General features: G+C 43.5%; 1 protein-coding gene across 2 annotated transcripts; it reads left to right on the top strand.

The window, feature by feature from the left end:
- The first annotated feature begins 1,115 nt into the window (after positions 1-1,115).
- On the top strand, positions 1,116-13,404 carry LOC133142013 (metal transporter CNNM3). Of its 2 annotated transcripts, XM_061262924.1 has the most exons (9): positions 1,116-2,512; positions 2,949-3,092; positions 3,540-3,698; positions 4,022-4,191; positions 6,036-6,132; positions 6,885-7,015; positions 9,109-9,235; positions 10,146-10,210; positions 11,000-13,404. In XM_061262924.1, the coding sequence occupies exons 1-8, from the start codon at positions 1,126-1,128 to the stop codon at positions 10,193-10,195; spliced, it is 2,265 nt and encodes a 754-aa protein (XP_061118908.1). In that variant the 5' UTR covers positions 1,116-1,125; the 3' UTR covers positions 10,196-10,210; positions 11,000-13,404. The 2 variants fall into 2 exon arrangements, with proteins under 2 accessions (XP_061118908.1, XP_061118909.1); XM_061262925.1 differs by lacking the exon at positions 10,146-10,210.
- Positions 13,405-19,689: the final 6,285 nt, after the last annotated feature.

Below are 19,689 nucleotides of genomic sequence, written 5' to 3'. Positions count from 1 at the left end.
GTGCTTGTACCCAACTACCTTTTAATAAGTTAAAGCTTGTCTCAACAGCATTGGCTAGAAATGCACAGTAATATTGGAGTTAAATGGTAAATGAATTGGTAAATGGAGTTATCCTCTTGCCCTCTATCCAGACAGATTTCTCCTTCAGTTTCCTGACCTTGACTGCTTCAGAATTGTCTGCCGTGCTATCATGACATCATGGCCTAAATGGGTACTTATAGGAGCAGAGAATGTGTAATAAGAACAGACCTGGTGGTGGCTGGTTATTAATATTAATTTAATTAAACTCATTACTCATCTGTGCTGGCCAGGTCATTGCACGGCAGAGGCTGAATTACCCATTTCTTGCAGCCTATTCCTGATTGAATGTGCAGGAATTGTACTTAACAGATAAATGCACAGTAGATAATATATTTCGATTTTGTAGTGCAAGTGCAAATGCACTTTCCCCGCTTGTAGATTCATTAGTTATTCTTCCTTGAGTGTTTCCATGCACTTTGACACCACGTGGTAAAGGGGGAATCGAGTTCTGAATGACTAACTGTGGACTGTGCACAACGAGAATACATTGTGTACGTTTGTTTTCATTGTGGTTACTCTGTGACTGCTAGGTTATCTTTGAAATGATTTACAGTGTTTTGCGCAATGAACAAACTATGCATGCAAGACCTGTGACTAATGTCTGTTTTTATACTTTTGATGTAGTCCCAGCAATTTATTTAAGCAATTTCATAGAGGAAACTTTATACAAGTAGTTTACAAGTTGTACACTTAACACGGCTCCTTTAAGTACACGGAGTTGTTTACAAGAGCCTTTCACCGATCCTGACAAAGTAAGGCGGGCCTATTTGCCTTGCATTATTTCTATTGGAAGTCAGTATTTGTCGTCAACCATTGGCCAGTTCTTAAAAGTGGGCGTTAGCTTCGTGTGAGCAATGGCTTCCATTGTGGCTCACTGATGACTGACAGAGTTTCTTGTTTAAAAGACTTGCAGATCCAAAATGGCGGCCACAGCAAAACAGTTTCCTTCAGCGTGTTATCGATTCGTTTTACGTCAGGGAGCATGTAACTCCAACTCAGGGCATATGTCACATGATTCATAGAGCCCAGCTGCCCAATTCCAATATGGTGGTCAGCTTGGCAGACTTACGTTTCTTGTTGACGATATTGTTCTTCTGCGGGTTCGGTATCGGCGCCTGCAGCCAGGAAGCCCCGCAGGTTCTTGGGCTGCGTCTGGAGGAGTCCACGGCTCAGGTATTTATGCATAAACGGGTCGTCGTAGCGCAGTACGGAGCCAATTTCCAGCTGCGATTGTTTGGTTCTCACCTGAATAGGACTTGGCCGTGGGTTGCTTTCGCTAAGGCTGCGGAGGGGGAGGCAGGTGCTGTCGGGGATGCAGCAGACCCGTGCGAGACGGAGTTTCGCCGGAATTCTACAGCGTTCCTAGTCAAGGGAACGTTTAGCGCGGACGAGGAGAACAGCGGATTGATAACGGTCCAGGCGACCGATGATAGCGCTTTTGCTGCATCCGGGGTAGAAGATGAGACCAATCCGGGATACCATCACGTCTGCATCTTCCAAGGCGTCAAATGGGCATCTGTGGGTCCAGACAGATTGCGTATTGTGAAAGACCTTGGACAACCGAGCGATTACATTCCGGCATGGGGCTTGGCGGTGGGTATCGTGTTGATAATTTGCGGCTGTGCGGTATTTAGAATTCTAAATCTGAGCCTGTTATGGTTGGATCCGCTGGAGTTGTACGTGCTACACAGCTGTGGGTCTGAGAAAGAGAAGCGGACTGCAAAGCGACTAGAGCCAGTGAGAAGACGGGGCAATTTTTTGGCATGTGCTCTGTTGTTTACCTGCGCTGTGGGGCATTCCGCTCTCGGTGTTTTGTTCTACCGCGCTCTCGGATCCGTTGTGGCCTCTGTGTTCGTGTGCGGCCTCTTAATCTTTCTTTTGGCCGAACTGCTACCGCACGTAATATGCTCCGGTTACGGATTTCAGATCGCGCCGAACATTACATGGTTAGCTCAGATCTGTATGGTGCTGACCTGCCCGCTGTCCTGTCCGCTGGGGCTGCTTCTAGATCTGGCGTTGCGCCGCGACATCAACACCTGCAGTGTGCGCGAGAAGACTATGGAAATGATCAGGACCAACGTCAACGACCCTTACAACGAATTTGTCAAAGAGGAGTTCAGTCGCGGTGCCCTAAGGACCAAAACGGTGGAGGACATCCTGACCCCACTGAAAGATTGCTTTATGCTTCCTTCCACCGCCGTGCTGGACTTCGGGACTATGTCAGAGATCATGCAGAGTGGTTACACGCGAGTTCCCGTGTACGAGGAAGAGCGTTCAAACATTGTGGAAATCCTGTACGTTAAGGACCTGGCGCTGGTGGACCCAGATGACTGTACACCGATGACCACCATAACCAAGTTCTACAACCACCCTTTGCACTTCGTCTTCAACGACACCAAACTGGATGCCATGCTTGAGGAGTTCAAGAAAGGTGAGGCCGCCTAAATGATTCTTGAAGTCTGTAAATTGGCACACCGTGTTTTACATGCTCACAAATCCCTATTACAGGCCATCGTTTGAAAGTCTAAAACGTTCTCCTGCAGAACCGTTAAAAGCTAGTTATTCAAGCAATGTATTCCTAATGTCATACTGGAAGTATAGATGGTTGGGGTTGTTGCAACAAAATTTGGCAAAAATATTTATCCGGCTTTTGTGGAATTGAAGACTATCACTTATGTACAATTGACATTGTGATTTTTAAAATGTATACACACACATACTGTATATATGCACCTCTGGGTATATAGCCTAGTATACTGACTATAACATGCTTTTCCCTCACCTGCAAGCTGTGGAATTTGAACAACATGTAATGGTTTCTCTCCCCCTCTCCCCATTTTCCCTGTGTATCTGTCTTTCTCTCACAGGTAATTCTCACCTGGCCATAGTGCAGAAGGTGAACAACGAGGGGGAGGGCGATCCCTTCTATGAGGTGCTGGGTCTGGTCACATTAGAGGACGTCATAGAGGAGATCATCAAGTCTGAGATCCTGGATGAGTCCGATGGCTACAGTGAGTGGGGAAATGTGTATATGTGTGTGTGTCTTAGGGGGTGTGGGTTTTTCATGGAAACTACAGGAAAATTCACACAGGTATTATTCTCTCACTGAGAACCACCCCAGTTAATGTAACACTTCTGATGTGTTGGCTGGTAATATAACGATAATAAAAATAATAATAATAATAATAATAATAATAATGAATAATAATAGGAAATTACAAACTGGTTGAGTATCGGTTCCAGTTATCATGTGGTTCTGTGATCCAGAACTTTGCAAGTTGGTTGCATTTGCTCCATTAATAATAATAATAATAATTATTATTGTTGTTTTGTTGTTCTCTAAAGCAGTATTAAGGAGTAATGGGTGTATTACTCCTCAATACACTCATGACTAAAATTGCTACTAAATTCAAACTAAACCTTTTATCTTCTGTCTTTGCCCCACCCCCCTCCTGCAGTGGAGACCAAGGTGAAGCGCCCTCTTGCCCCACTGGAGATCCCACTGGAGCCCCGGACCGTCCACGAGGAGTTCTCCCTCTTCAAGCTGCCTGAGGGGGAGCCGAAAATCCGCACCTCCCCCCAGCTGCTCCTCGCCACACATCGCTTCCTGTCCCGAGGTTAGCGTCCGTCTGCTGCTGTCCCCTCACCTCAGGACAACAGCCTGGGAGCAAAGCTGACTGCCTTCAGCAACCCATATATGAACATATATGCACATTGTACTTATGCACATTGTACTTATGCACATTGTACTTATGCACATTGTACTTATGCACATTGTACTTATGCACATTGTACTTGCGCACATTGTACTCTTGCACACATACTCCCAATGCATACAGCATACACACAAACACGCTCTCACACAGAGACACGCGTACTGTACATGTGGGGCTCGCTCTGTGCTGACTACCCTTTCCCGTCTGTGTTTTCGCATTCCTAGAAGTGGAACACTTCAGTCCTCAGCGCATGTCTGAGAAAGTGCTGTTCCACCTGCTGCGGCACCCCAGTGTCAACCAGGAGGTGAAATTTGACCCAGGAAATAGACAGAGCCCCGAGCACTACCTGTACACCCGCAACCACCCCGTGGACTACTTCATCCTGCTGCTGCAGGTAACCAGCCTTGTGTGGTCTGGGAAGACACCTGGTTACCTGGTTACGATATTTCAAATGAGTACAAAGAAGGGCTACTAAACTGGTTCCTGGTGTAACAAGTAAATTCTATGACGAAAGACTCAAGATACTATATCTCATCAGGACAAAACTTAAATGTTTTATGTGTCACACCTTTCTGTCTGGGGTGCCCATTATTCTTTTAAGGTATGCTACAGGGCACACAGCAAGGTTGCTACAGGATGGCCTGTAGTGTAGTGGTTAAGGTAAATGACTGGGACACACAAGGTCAGTGGTTTGATCCCCGGTGTAGCCACAATAAGATCCGCACAGCCGTTGGGCCCTTGACCAAGGCCCTTAACCCTGCATTGCTCCAGGGGACGATCGTCTCCTGCTTAGTCTAATCAACTCTACGTCGCTCTGGATAAGAGTGTCTGCCAAATGCCATTAATGTAATGTAATGTAATGTAATGTAATGCTTTATCACAGACTTTCCCACATATGACATAATGGAATAAGCACAACCAACAAGTACATATTTCCCTTGCATACCACAGATGGATATACTTTATTAATCTCCAAGGGGCAATGTGCCAGCTCTTGAGGCACTTCTCTCGAAAGCATCAGGGTTCCCCTGAAGTAATGGCCAAATTCTAAACATGGTGCTGCCTGTCTGGCCCCTCCAACCTCCCCCCTGATTAATCCTATAATTAACCCTTCCCTCTCCACCTCCGCTGTGCAGCCATTCTGGCACGGGGTGGCTTCACATCATCAAAGTGGGTGCTACTGGTGATTGAGGTGATTTACTTTCCTCTGAAGGCCATTGAGATTGATGAATGGGAGTGCATAAGTTCAGGACATCTTCAATATCTCCTCCATAATGATCTGGTTTATGAGCTTATATTGTGTAAAGATAAACACCATTACACAACATTTAAACAAGTGCTTAGACCAGTTTATTAATGATTAAAAATTCTTTACTGTGTAACTGTGTAAACTAGTCTATAAAAATATATTTAATTGTATGCTATTTGTACAGATAATAATAAGTGAATTGCATTCAAAAGTTAAATAAAAAAAAAAAAAAAAAAAAGAATCTCATTGGGAAGGGGGGGGGTGGTTCATTGTTTTGTTATTTAAATATCTTGTCCGTACTGGTGTTCATGTTGATATCTATCTTAACAGATGCTCCGGACCTGTAGAATTTATTTATATAACAAAACAATGCACCCCTCCCCCTCCAAATGAGCTTGCAAGATTTTCATTTTCATAAAAAAAATTAAACTTTTGAATGCAATTCACTTTTATAATTAGGCAATTATCTGCTTCTATAAGTACACATTATATATTAAATATTATTCTATAATATTCTATAAAATAAGTGTTTATAGAAAGGTTTATACATTTTAAAGCATTTTTAATCATGTTGTGGTTGATTGGTGTATGTAGATTTATGTTAGCTTACGTTAGCTTTCATTTACATCACTTAATTCTTGTTGGAGATTTTTAAAGTCTCCACTTGCATTTCTTTGTAAGTAACTAGGGCGGCCTGTAGCGTAGTGGTTAAGGTATATGACATATAAGACCTATACCTTATATTGCCTGTCCCAGTCATATAAGGTATATGACTGGGACAGGCAAGGTTGGGGGTTCGAATCCCAGTGTAGCCGCAATGAGATCCGCACAGCCGTTGGGCCCTTGAGCAACTGTACGTCGCTCTGGATAAGAGCGTCTGCCAAATGCCATTAATGTAATGTAACTAAGCAGGAGTGTTGAATGCAGGAGAGGAAATTTGGGATGCCGTTTTAGTTTGCCCATTCACCTAAACTGCGTTTCTCACACAGGGTCGTGTGGAAGTTGAAATCGGCAAGGAGGGCCTCAAGTTTGAGAATGGGGCCTTCACGTACTATGGCGTTTCTGCCCTGACTGCTCCCTCATCAGGTAGGTCAAGGTATTACCTGCACCACAGCACGAAAAGGTTAAAGGTACAATCGGTAAGATTTTTTAGTTAAAACATTGTTACAAGACCATTGTAAATCCCTTCCTATCATTGAAAAAAAACCTCACTGACACGTTGACTCACCCTCTGCCTGTGTTAATAGTCCTTAAATTCAGGTTTCAAAATATGCAGTTGACGGGCCAGCACTGTATCATAACATCATATAGCTGTACAATAATTCAAGCTCATTGGTTGAAAATTGGTTCTAATTGCCACAGCCAATGGCGTTTCATTGTCAGCGTGTTCAGAGTAAAGGGGTGGGATAAACAGTGATTTGGTTTGAGTGTGTTTGTTGCTGCAATTACTCTCTTGACCATTAGAAGTCCGAAATTACCTACCTCTATTTGTTCAGTCAGTGTGATATAAATCCATTACACTTCGGGGAGGGCAGAGTTTTCATTAAGTACCTTTTGAAAGCAACAAGCTTCGAAAACCGAACACCGAGAAAATGCATATTTTTCTTTGAAACTTTGGAGATCCCAATGGTGATATAACTGTCATGATTATCAACTTTTTCTTTTGTAATATTAAATTAACTTTATTTAATTGTCAAACGTTTTCTAACCTGTGTACTGTGCATGTTCTTGTGCGTCTGAATTTGTGCGCTTGCTTGTATGTGAATTGTTGCGTATGTGAATTGTTGCGTATGTGGGTGCTTATTTGTCTGTCTGTGTCTGTCCGCCTGTCCGTCCAGTGCACCAGTCCCCCGTGTCCACGCAGCGCCGGTCTCCGCGGGACCCCTTTGAGCTCGGGGAGGCATCCAGTCCGTCCAGCTACTGCCCCGACTACACCGTCCGTGCACTCACCGACCTGCAGCTCATCAGAGTGAGACCTGCAGCACCCACACACAGTACTGTGCACTCACTCACCGACCTGCAGCTCATCAGAGTGAGACCTGCAGCACCCACACACAGTACTGTGCACTCACTCACCGACCTGCAGCTCATCAGAGTGAGACCTGCAGCACCCACACACAGTACTGTGCACTCACTCACCGACCTGCAGCTCATCAGAGTGAGACCTGCAGCACATCAGAGTGAGACCTGCAGCTCCCACACACAGTACTGTGCACTCACTCACCGACCTGCAGCTCATCAGAGTGAGACCTGCAGCACCCACACACAGTACTGTGCACTCACTCACCGACCTGCAGCTCATCAGAGTGAGACCTGCAGCTCCCACACACAGTACTGTGCACTCACTCACCGACCTGCAGCTCATCAGAGTGAGACCTGCAGCACCCACACACAGTACTGTGCACTCACTCACCGACCTGCAGCTCATCAGAGTGAGACCTGCAGCACCCACACACAGTACTGTGCACTCACTCACCGACCTGCAGCTCATCAGAGTGAGACCTGCAGCTCATCAGAGTGAGACCTGCAGCTCCCACACACAGTACTGTGCACTCACTCACCGACCTGCAGCTCATCAGAGTGAGACCTGCAGCACCCACACACAGTACTGTGCACTCACTCACCGACCTGCAGCTCATCAGAGTGAGACCTGCAGCACCCACACACAGTACTGTGCACTCACTCACCGACCTGCAGCTCATCAGAGTGAGACCTGCAGCACCCACACACAGTACTGTGCACTCACTCACCGACCTGCAGCTCATCAGAGTGAGACCTGCAGCTCCCACACACAGTACTGTGCACTCACTCACCGACCTGCAGCTCCTCAGAGTGAGACCTGCAGCTCCCACACACAGTACTGTGCACTCACTCACCGACCTGCAGCTCATCAGAGTGAGACCTGCAGCACCCACACACAGTACTGTGCAGAAGTCCTAGGCACCCTAGACTTTATTATATACAGTATTGTGCAGAAGTCTTAGGCACCCTAGACTTTATTATATACAGTATTGTGCAGAAGTCTTGGGCACCCTTGACTTTATATATATATTTATTTTTTTGTGTGTGAATTTAGTATAAAAGAACACATTTGCGATTTCTAAATATTCATTTTCCAAAAGATTTCATTTTACAGAGACATTTTTGTATTTAATTTTAAAAAGTAACATTCCTGTTAGCAATTGACTACTTTTTACATAAAAACTTGATCAAGGCTGTCTGAGATCAGAAGCAAGGAGCCAACCAAAGTCTGCAGAATAACTGTGGCAAGTTCACATAACATGCTTGGAGCAACCTCCCTGCTGATTGTCTTATAGAACTGCAGGACAGCGTTGGCTATCTCAGAGAAGTGATGCAGTTTTAACGCCGAAGGGTGGTCTCAAAAAATAATGATTTGATTCAGTTTTTAACTATTCTGCCAAATTACTAAAATGTATTGTACGTTTATTTAGCACCTTTCATTGAATTACTTTTAAAAGAATCTTATGTGTACAGAATGTCGTACAGGTGCCTAAGACTTTTGCACAGTACTGTACAGCGTTCAAGAGCACTGCCACAAAATCACTGACTCAACCTACATGAAACATGCAGCGTCCAAAACCACTGACACAACCAACAGGAAACATGCAGCATCCAAAACCACTGACACAAGCAACAGGAAACATGCAACGTCCAAAACCACTGACATAACCAACAGGAAACATGCAGCGTCCAAAACCACCGACGCAACCAACAGGAAACATACAGCGTCCAAAACCACTGACACAACCTACAGGAAACATACAGCATCCCAAATCACTGACTCAACCTACATCTCTAAAACAGAATATTGAATGTTCTGGATCTGTTTCAGAAACGTACTTCATGACATGAATCATATTTTCCAATGATGATCAAAGAACATGCTTTTTTTATTTTTATTTTTTACATGCATACATGTTTTAGAAATAGGTGAATGTAAACAAGATGTTAATATGGTTAAATTTACATACAATAATTGACATAATAAATGTGCATATTTCATTATTTGACTTGAGGTGTAATGATGCACTGTAACCCCAGGTGACGCGGCTGCAGTACCTCAATGCCCTGATGGCCTCCCGTGCAGCTCAGAGCCCTGACCCCCCCGACATTAAAATCCTGCCCAACAGCCAGACCAAGCTTCTGAACGAGAGGAACACCAACCCAGGTATGGGGGCAGGGGAGGGCACCGGAGGGGGTTACTTGGAGAGTTAGAAAGAGGATTGGATAGGTACTAGGCCAACAAAATAACAAAGCCACGAGTAAGAAAACCCTTACACTGTTCTTTCAATGTTTTTCATGTACTCACAACCAACCTTTTTTTTCCTCTGTGTGTGTTTGTATAAATATAAATAAATCTGGTGCCCAATGTGGGACTGTGGGAATTCTCACCACTATTTGAAACGGCCAATCTTCTGCAACTGCATTTATGCCTTTTCTGTGAACCCCACTGTTCATTTGGGAGAGGAGGGTGTAGACGTCCTGGGTTCTCTTCCGCAACGTGATGAAGATGTGAGGCTCTTAAGCCCACAGACAACCTTCTGAGTGGACAAAGCATTATCCATCCATACATTAAGTTTATAGCATTGAGAGCATAATATGTGTAGGGGTTTTATTTTTGCCTTTGCATGAGGCAAGATGTACTGTTGGATAAATAAGGATTTTCTTTTTTGTGAATTCTAGTGAACATATATTAAGATTCTCAGGAATCTGCTGGGATTTTACTGCCTTTAGAAAGGTTTAAGTATTTAAAATACTGAAATAATTTTACTGAGGTCTGGTTATTATTTCTTAATGTGTGGTATTTATCCAGTAGCAAATGTTTTTGGTATCTAGGGTAAGCACATTTGTTTTTCCATAAGTTTAAATGAAAAACTTAGTATATAATTCTTCTCCTCTGATAGAATTGAAAGAAAGAATGAAAGGGGAAACATTTGGATTGATTGGTTATTTCTTTCTTTCTTTCTTTCTTCAACTGAACTAAGACTGTTTTTCTCTCTTTCTTCCCTTTCTCCTTTCTCCTTTTGTTTCTCTTCCCTCCCCCTTTCCCTTTCTCCCTCTGGTCTGATCACCCTTAGAATTCCCTGTTCCCTTCTCCTTCTTTGATAAGATTGAGAACTACAGTTAGTGTGCTTTGCATGAGGTAAATGCAACCCTTGTTTGCTCTGACAAGCACGGCAAGGGTTCCAGTTTGGTCTTGTGCTTGGTTGTGCTGTGCGGACATCGCTCACTGGTGCACAGTCCCTGTTCCATTGACAAAATGTCTTTTTACCATGTGAAAACATAGACGTCATCGGCTGTAGGCTTCTGAGAATAACTCTCATTGCTATTGGTCCAGTGCTAGATATCACATTCCATTAAAGCACAGTTTCTCAGTCGCCCAACTGAAGTGCATTGTGGGTGGGTATAATGAAGACTGAGCATGTGCGTACACACACTTTCTCTCTCTCCCTTTGTGATATTTTGAGGAATTATACTCTTTTTTAATCCTAAACTATGGTGCCAGAGGGCTGTGCGTTGAGTGCGGGGTTGTATGTCTCTGATGCACCTCATACTTAGAGCGACCTTAATTAGCTTTCTGTGGCCCATATGCTTTCTGCCAGCATGAAGCATCAGTCTCTGCCTCAGCATTAGGAATCCCTGTTCCTGGAGTGCTCGAGACTTTTCTGCTTGTCGTTTTCCCCCGATCCACGCTCAACCCGCCCGCCTCCAGCACGTGGTCGGCTGCTGTCATTAAAGCCGGATTATTTGTTAGCGCTTTGGGATAGAGCGTCACCACAGAAAAGGTGCACTTGTGCTCCGGGACCAGGGGCGCCTCCCGCCTGACCCACAGTACTGTGCAGGAAGTGTGGAGCACCTGAAACCCTGGCCTGTCGGCTGTGGTGGCTCAGCCTCTGCCGGTTTTAACCCGCTGTTTTGCTGTAACCTGCAGGTGCGAGCAAGAGCAAGGATCCTGTGGCCGGAGGTGAAACTCACGGATAGAGGGGGGATTGCAATTTTATTATTATTATTGTTATTAATAATTTAACTCATTTTTTGTAACTTTTGTCATCTTGTTTATGTATAACTCCAATCGTGAAGATGATTTTCTTTTAAGAATCAGAATTTCCTTGTAAACAAATTATTTTCTGGATCATGGTAACTGAGCCAGGACTGAGACTGGAGCAGGCAGAGGCTTGAATGCATCGCTCTGCAGTGGGCGTGGCAACCCACTGTTTTGCATATCTATGTAAACTTTCCACTTATTTCTTCATGTTTTCCCCACTGGCAATATACACATATAATGTATATGAATGAGAGAGTGTGTGTGTGTTATGGTGTGTTTGCTTTCTTTGTGTGATAATTTAGGAGGCATGAAATATGCTGTATGCTTATCCTTGTTTATAATAACCTGTTGTGTGCCTCTCACATGGCATGGATTCATTTCCCCCCCAAAATGAGATGAAAAAATTAAGGAAAAAAAAAGAAAAAAAACGTATGCCTAAAGCTGTCACCTGCCCCTTAACAGAGGACATGAGGACCTCCACCACTTTTCCATCTGCACAAAGTGTGTGTGTGTGTGTGTGTGTGTGTGTGTGTGTGTGTGTGTGTGTGTGTGCGTGTGCGTGTGCGTGTGCGTGTGCGTGTGCGCGTGCGCGTGCGCGTGCGCGTGCGCGTGTGCGTGTTTATACTGGGTCTTTGTAGCACTGTGCTTGAACATTCACATTTTGTCCACCAAGCGGTGCCAAAGTCATTCCTAAAATAACGGTCCTCTGGGCCTTGTTTATCCAATGCGTGTGAGTGCATGCGTGTGTGCCTGCCTGCCTGCCTGCCTGCCTGCCTGTCTGTCTGTCTGTCTGTCTGTCTGAAATCAGTGTTTGATTCAGGGAGAACTGCTCGCAGTGTTTATGGACATTTGGATTGCCACTCAGCCATGCCGCTCTGTGCCAGTGTGGAAATGTATGTGTACCCGTCCATTCAAGGAGATGTGCAAGAAGACAGGTCAACTGGCAGATTTGCACAAAAAAGTTTATCCTGTGCACTATAATTGGTTTAATTCTATTGTTTTGTTCTCATTTTATTGATAATACGGTACGTCCAGATTGGCTCCCTCTGTTGCTGTTTGACTGGCCCCTTTGTCAGTTACACAGCAATGTGTACACACACATACACACACAAACAAGAGCACACTTTTTTACCACGCAATATAAACAGTATTTGGTGCCAACAAGTAACGATGCAAAAATACTGTGAATGGAAACGCATCACCACCATCAAAGTGGAAAATCGTTTTATTTTTTTCCAAAAGTTCTTTGCTTCTCAGCTATTCTTTCTCTCTGTCTCTCTTTATTCTGCAACTCTTTTTGTGCGACTAGTTCAGGTCAGTGGGTCTCCACTTCAGAATAATAATAACAAAAGGATGAAGAAGACTGCCATTAAGTGAGAAGTTGTTGGAGTTCCTAGCTCCTTTTTTATGTTATACTCTTGTGAACCCAATAGGTTTTTAAAATATTTTGTTATTAACATTCCTGGTTACATTATTGCATTTTTGTGTACAAACCATTGTGTGTGTGCGTGCGTGCGTGCGTGCGTGTGTGTGCGCACATGTAAATACAGAGGGAACAGAGTTTGTGAACAGTTCTCTCCAGTCAGTATTGAGTCTTAGAGGATGCCTACAGGAAAATATTTTACCATTAAAATGTGTAACTGCATGTGCAGGTTAAGGACATATTCAGTAAATTTGTATTCATTTGTTTTTTTAACTGGAGAGCCAGAGACCTGTTTGGACTCGTTTTCTGTTTAAAATAGTTTGGTTCAGATACCATCTTAAAACGGGCCCTTTTTCAAGATATTTCGATGTATTGACAAAAATGACAAGTACTAACAGGAATGATTAACATTGCAATTCCAAGTAAATATTTTTCAGCCATTGAAAGAAATTGCCCTGCTGTAAAAGTGCATTTATATTGTAACAAAAGAATGTACACTGTAAACAAATAATCCTTTATTGTGCTACTATTACTTAATGGAATAAATGATGGGGGGTTGAAGTGGAGGTGGTAGAGATTACTGTATATTAATATATAAATATACACACTGTATTATAGAGAATATATATTGAAGATGCTAATAGATGGTAGATAATACTTGTTTTTCAGGTAAGAACATAGTACTGTTACCAGGGAAAAATGAAGTCTGGGTATTATTTTCTACCCATTTCTTCCTTTGTTTTAGAATATACATTTTTTGTTGTAGATTTTTCTAGAATGTTAGAAGTCCTGTGTGTATAAATCTTTGCATCAAATTACTTCATGTTAAACAATGGTATTTCATAGGGAATAAACAAACTCAAGCATACTTGCTCTTTGTGTATTATTCACACTTTATCACAAGGTTGCCTGCCTCTGTCAAAGGTAAAATGCAGGATAAGGGAACCACTCTGGGCACTTCCTAATTTCTACAGCGAATAGTGTCTGATTTAGCTGTGCTGAATGACATCATTCTCAACACAGGAGGATGGGTTCGACCAGTTTCACCACACTGGGTTGCATTTCCAGAACAAGGACAAAAGTCACAATGTAACGTATTAGCATGGACATTACAGAAACTGCCGACATTGTCTTCTACTTCCCTAAATGTGTCTTGACTAAGCCGCAACAGCGTTTTCAGCCTGCATGTTCCCCACAATAGCTCAAACAATTACGTTGTTGATACCTTTTGGAATGCGTGTCTCTCCATAGACTAACTTTAGTAGACTTTTAGTTTAGTTCCTAAACTTGTACAGTGTCATGAAATAAGATGTAAATTTCAATTGGATGGGGGAGGTTTAAATCCTGCCAGTATTATGGATGTTAATTTTTGATTTAAAAAAATTGTGTGTGAAAGGATTTGTGTTAAAGTTCCTTAAACCGTTCTAGTGGCTCAGTGCACGGAGGTGCATGTTGCACATGCTTGTGTAAGGGTGTTCAAGACCACCTTCAGGTCCAATGCGGGGACCATGAGACTCTTTGGTGGGCACAGCATCCGTGCCCCTCAAAGAAAGCAGCTGATAAGGGACTGAGAGCCCACTGTCAGGCAGTCGACAAGATTGTGGTGGCTAGATATAGACAGCACATATCCCCTCGACTCCGATAGACCACTCTCCAGAGTGAGCAGAAATATTGGAACAGAGAGTAAATAACAGTTAATATTTGGTAGCATATTCCTTGCTTGGAATGACTGCATCAAGCCTGCAATTGACATCACCAAACTGTTGCATTCAGCCTGTTTCAGTTTGTTTTGGGGGGTTTTCCCTTCAGTCTCCTTTCCAGGAAGTGGGTTAAGGTCTGATGACTTTGGACTTTGTATTAGCAGTGTGTTTCGTAAGTTGACTAACAGAATGTTTTTTGTAGACTTCTCAATTCATCCTGCTGCTACCATCATGAGTTACATCATCAATAAAGCAAGCCCTAACCATGACACTTCCTCCACCGTGCTTCACAAAGTGAGGAAGTGTCATGGTTAGGGCTTGCTTTATTGATGATGTAACTCATGATGGTAGCAGCAGGATGAATTTAAAAGTCTACAAAAATGAGCTTGTATGCTTTGGATCATGAGCAGATCGCTTCTTTCTCCACACCTCGGCCTTTTCGGAGAGGTTAATCAGTCCATAAAACTTTGTTCCAGAATTTTTGTGGCTCATCTCTGTACTTCTTTGCAAATTGTAATCTCGCCTTCAGATTCTTGCTACTGATGAGTGGTTTGCATCTCTATATTGCTGCTCACTTAAGTCTTCTTTGAATGGTTGATTGACATGCCTTCACCCCTGCCCTGTGGAGATTGTTTGTGATGTCACTGACTTCACTGATGTTTTTCTTCATAGCTCTCACAATGTTTCTGTCATCAACTGCTTATTGTTTTCATTGGTAGACCTGGTCAATGTCTGTTGCTCAGTACACCAGCGGTTTCTTTCTTTTTCAGGATATTCCAAGTTGTTGTACAAGCTATCCCCAATGCTTGTGCAATGGCTCTGTGGCTCAATGGCCCCCTCTTTTATAGGCTTCACCTTCAGGTCCAATGCGGGGACCATGAGACTCTTTGGTGGGCACAGCATCCGTGCCCCTCAAAGAAAGCAGCTGATAAGGGACCGAGAGCCCACTGTCAGGCAGTCGACAAGCTTGTGGTGGCTAGATATAGACAGCACATATCCCCTCGACTCCGATAGACCACTCTCCAGAGTGAGCAGAAATATTGGAACAGAGAGTAAATGAAAGTAAATAACAGTTAATATTTGGTAGCATATTCCTTGCTTGTAATGACTGCATCAAGCCTGCAATTGACATCACCAAACTGTTGCATTCAGCCTGTTTCAGTTTGTTTTGGGGGGTTTTCCTTTCAGTCTCCTTTCCAGGAAGTGGGTTAAGGTCTGATGACTTTGGAACCTTTTTCGCCTTTTTCACATGTTGTATTAGCAGTGTGTTTCGTAAGTTGACTAACAGAATGTTTTTTGTAGACTTCTCAATTCATCCTGCTGCTACCATCATGAGTTACATCATCAATAAAGCAAGCCCTAACCATGACACTTCCTCCACCGTGCTTCACAAAGTGAGGAAGTGTCATGGTTAGGGCTTGCTTTATTGATTTATTACCAGCGGTTTCTTTCTTTTTCAGGATATTCCAAGTTGTTGTACAAGCTATCCCCAATGCTTGTGCAATGGCTCTGCTTGCCCCCTCTTTTATAGGCTTCAAAATGACTGGCTTTACTCTCAAAGACAGCTCTCTGGTCTTCATGTTGGTTTTCTAACACAAATACAGTCTTCACAGGGAAAACCTAAGGCTAAAACCAAGAGTGGACATTCAGAACAATTGTAACAGGACACATCTGGGCAACAAGAAACACCTGTCAGTGATATGTTCCAATACTTTTGCTCATCTAAAAATTGGGTGGTCTTATACAGTTGTGTTAAAAAAAAAGTAACCTGATGAACCACTGTTATTAGTAGTAGTGATATTTCTGCATGGCGAATAATTTACTTGTAGATGTAGTAGTGTAATAGACAGACCCAACTGTCATGACATGCATGCTGCTTGTATTGAGTAATTGACTCAAATTCGAAAGGAGATTTTTTTCCAGTGTATTGGCTGTATCCACTCAAACACAGTTTCATCAAGAAAAAAAACAGAATAAAAAACAGTAATACTGAGAGAGTACGTCAGCATGTGTGATATTTGGGTCGGAATTGTGGAAGGAAACAGTCTTTGATGTGATGTAGATATCAGTAAGTGAGTAAGTAGGGCTTCCGTTTTCACCTTCACACTCATTACAGCACTGTCAATCAGTGAAAGCTGTGGGCTGGTGCATTTTTCAGGGGAAAAACAAGCAATGTATTTGCCTGGGAAATATACACTGAGCACTTTATTAAGAACACCTGTGCACCTACTTTAAATTACATTACATTACAAAGCATTTAGCAGACTATCTGAGCACCAAAGTTTTAAATTTGATGCGGGCCATAACAGCAACCAGTGGAGGTCTCTGAGCAGGGGGGTGACGTGAATGTCTGGGGACGTTGAATACCAGATGGGCGGCGTTCTGGATCAGTTGTAGAGGTCTGATGGCAGATGCTGGAAGGTCAGCCAGCAGAGAATTGCAATAGTCCAGGTGGGACAGGACCATTGCTTGAACGAGGAGCTGAGTGGAGTAGGTGGTGAGAAAGGGTCGGATTCTCAGGACAGCCTGTTGTTCATCACTACTCCGAGGTTTCTTGCAATGGGGGATGAGGTCACTGTGGTATCCCAGAGTAAGATGGAAAAATCGGAGAAGGGAGAGGTTAGAGCAGGGATGAAGATTATTTCTGTCTTACCTGGGTTGAGCTTTAGATGGTGATTGCCCATCCAGCTCTGGATGTCTCTCAGGCAGGCGGAGATATGGGTAGAGACTTGTGTGTTGGATGGGGTGAAGGAGAGAAAGAGTTGGGTGTCAACGGTATGACCATGATATGACATGCCATAAGCAGACATAACAGGGCCAAGGGATCTGGTGTAAATGAGAAGAGGAGGGGTCCGAGGACTGAGCCCTGTTACTCCTGTAACAAGGGGGCAAAAGGTTGACACTCTTCCAGCCCAGGTCACCTGGGAGGACCAGTCAGAGAGATAGGACTAAATCCAGTCTAAAGGCCCTTCCACACCAAACAGGATTCGGATTATGTAATGTAATGGATTGCGGTGCGAAAAGCGAATGGGAAAATTCCGCACACAAGGTGTTATTACTGGATCCACCCCAATACCCATTATGCGTGAGACAGTATCAGTAACTCGAATACAACCAGACAATACAGCGTCAGATCATAAAAGACTAGTCCAATAGTCCAGTAAATGGAAGTAGGCCAATCTAACATTTCCACTTACATCACTCCAACAAGGGGTGAACCCAATACTTTCTTTTTTTGTTATTCACTAACATATCAATCACTATGAGATCTTTATCACTTGACGACATCTTTACTAATGACACTCACGACTGACAGTCACGGCAAAAAAATCGCACCGCACCTGGTGTGGACACCTTGTGTGCGGAATTTTTGCATTCGCTTTTTTTCCCGCATTTCCGCACCGCAATCTGAATCCTGTTTGGTGCGGAAGGGCCTTAAGGCTGTGCCATAGATCTCTGTAGATGCCAGGGAGGATAGGAGGATGGAGTGGTTGACCGTGTTGAAGGCTGCAGAGAGGTCAAGGAGGATCAGGACAGAGGAGAGGGAGGCTGCTCGTGCAGACTGAAGGGATTCATTGATGGGGAAGAGTGCGGTCTCCCATTGAGTGGCCAGGTCTGAAGCCGGACTGCTCTTTCAATGGATTTGGAAAGGGGTGATGGTTCGATCCAAGCAGGTGGTTTTAATGTTGTGGCTGATCGTTGTATATATACAGTGGACTCAAGAATTATTGGCACCCTGATACATATGCACAAATAGAATTTTATTGACGTAAACTTTATTTTCCAATATGTGTAAAGCAGTGTGCTTTATTATTAATGCTTACATTTTCCAAATTCACACATGGTCGTCAATCATGTGTGTGTAGTGAATAGTTTTTGAGTTAATGGGACTAGGTGGAAATTGGATTGTGAAAAAATGTCAGAATCACCCCAGGTTTCAAGGAGATAATACTTCCCATGTGCTGTATTGTATTGTATTGTATTGTATTGTATTGAAAATAAACCAAGTTGAATGAAACAATGTTCTTCTTCTTAAAATGATAATAATGGTCTTTGTTTTTGTTACTGTTATGAAGTGGCATAACAGAATAAAAATAACAAAACTGTTATTTTTATTACAAGTACTTCCATTAATCTGATAAGAAGCATATTTTTATTATTATTATTATTGTTGTTGTTGTTATTGTTATTATTATCAGCAGCAAATGCAACGCCACACCAATAACCAGTCTAACTTTTTTTTTTTTTAAGACATTTGCTGTACTGGAACTGCACACTGTACTGGACATTTGCTGTACTGGAACTGCTAATGCAACCTTGCTGCTGATGAATACGGCAGTGTGTTGCATCACTAGTGTCTCGCACATGGTCGTTGAGTGCTTCCTGTGAGGAAGTGTGCATGGTGTTTTCACAGCCAACGCCGGAAGGTCCTCTCCCTCCTGCGGCAACATTGCACAAGCCATAACACCATAACACATGTATATGTATAGATATGGATTAATTAGGCGGCATGGATGGTGCAGTGGGTAGCACTGCCGCCTCACAGCAAGGAGGTCCTGGGTTTGAATCCCTGTCGGCCGGGGCCTCTCTGTGCAGAGTTTGCATGTTCTCCCCGTTTCTGCGTGGGTCTAAATTGCCCGTATGTATGCTGGGATAGGCTCCAGCCCCCCTGCGACCCTGTTCAGGATAAGCGGGTAAGGATAATGAATGAATTAATGAATGAATGGTTTAATTAACATTGCCTATTCATTAACTTTGGAGGCATATTATTATGGGGGAATGGGAATTCCACAATTGGTGCCACCTATCTTTTTTTTCAGTTTCATAATGCAATTGATTATTCGTTTGTATTATATACCTTGTATATTTTTTCCAGGTCCTGAGTTCGAATCCCGGTCAGCTGGGGCCTCTCTGTGTGGAGTTTGCATGTTCTCCCCGTGTTCGCGTGGGTTTCCTCTGGGCACTCCGGTTTCTTCCCACAGTCCAAAGACATGCAGGTTAGGCTGATTGGAGAGTCTAAATTGCCCGTAGGTATGAGTGTGTGAGTGAATGGTGTGTGTGCCCTGCGATGGCCTGGCGACCTGTCCAGGGTGTATTCCTGCCTTTCGCCCAATGTATGCTGGGATAGGCTCCAGCCCCCCTGCAACCCTGTTCAGGATAAGCGGGTTAAGATAATGGATGGATGGATGGATGGATGGATATTATATATTATATATATATCACATATCAAAGAAGTGAACGCCTGGCGGCATTCTCTTCCGCTGTCACTGCCGCCAAGGTAAAATACTGTCAAACACAAATTCAGAACTGTTCTCTATTTTCTCCTCTCTCCTCAGCACACCGCCTCCTCCACTTCAGTCCTCCTTCGCTGCTGATGACTTTGCAGATTTTTTCGATGAGAAGGTCATAGACATCCGCAGATCCTTTGCAACCACCGCCCCCCTCTCTATGCC

The sequence above is a fragment of the Conger conger genome, chromosome 12, assembly GCF_963514075.1.
Source record: "Conger conger chromosome 12, fConCon1.1, whole genome shotgun sequence".
Classification (NCBI taxonomy): domain Eukaryota; kingdom Metazoa; phylum Chordata; class Actinopteri; order Anguilliformes; family Congridae; genus Conger; species Conger conger.
Note: the sequence above shows the minus strand (reverse complement) of the source record. Positions and strands in the feature narration are given on the sequence as shown.

What these genes read in the sequence shown, in the direction of transcription:
- LOC133142013 (XM_061262925.1), top strand. Translation starts at nt 1,126, where the DNA reads ATGGTGGTCAGCTTGGCAGACTTACGTTTCTTGTTGACGATATTGTTC. An exon ending in ACATCGCTTCCTGTCCCGAG is followed by an intron (nt 3,699 to 4,021) that starts GTTAGCGTCCGT and finishes TCGCATTCCTAG; the next exon opens with AAGTGGAACACTTCAGTCCT. An exon ending in CGAGAGGAACACCAACCCAG is followed by an intron (nt 9,236 to 10,999) that starts GTATGGGGGCAG and finishes TGTAACCTGCAG; the next exon opens with GTGCGAGCAAGAGCAAGGAT.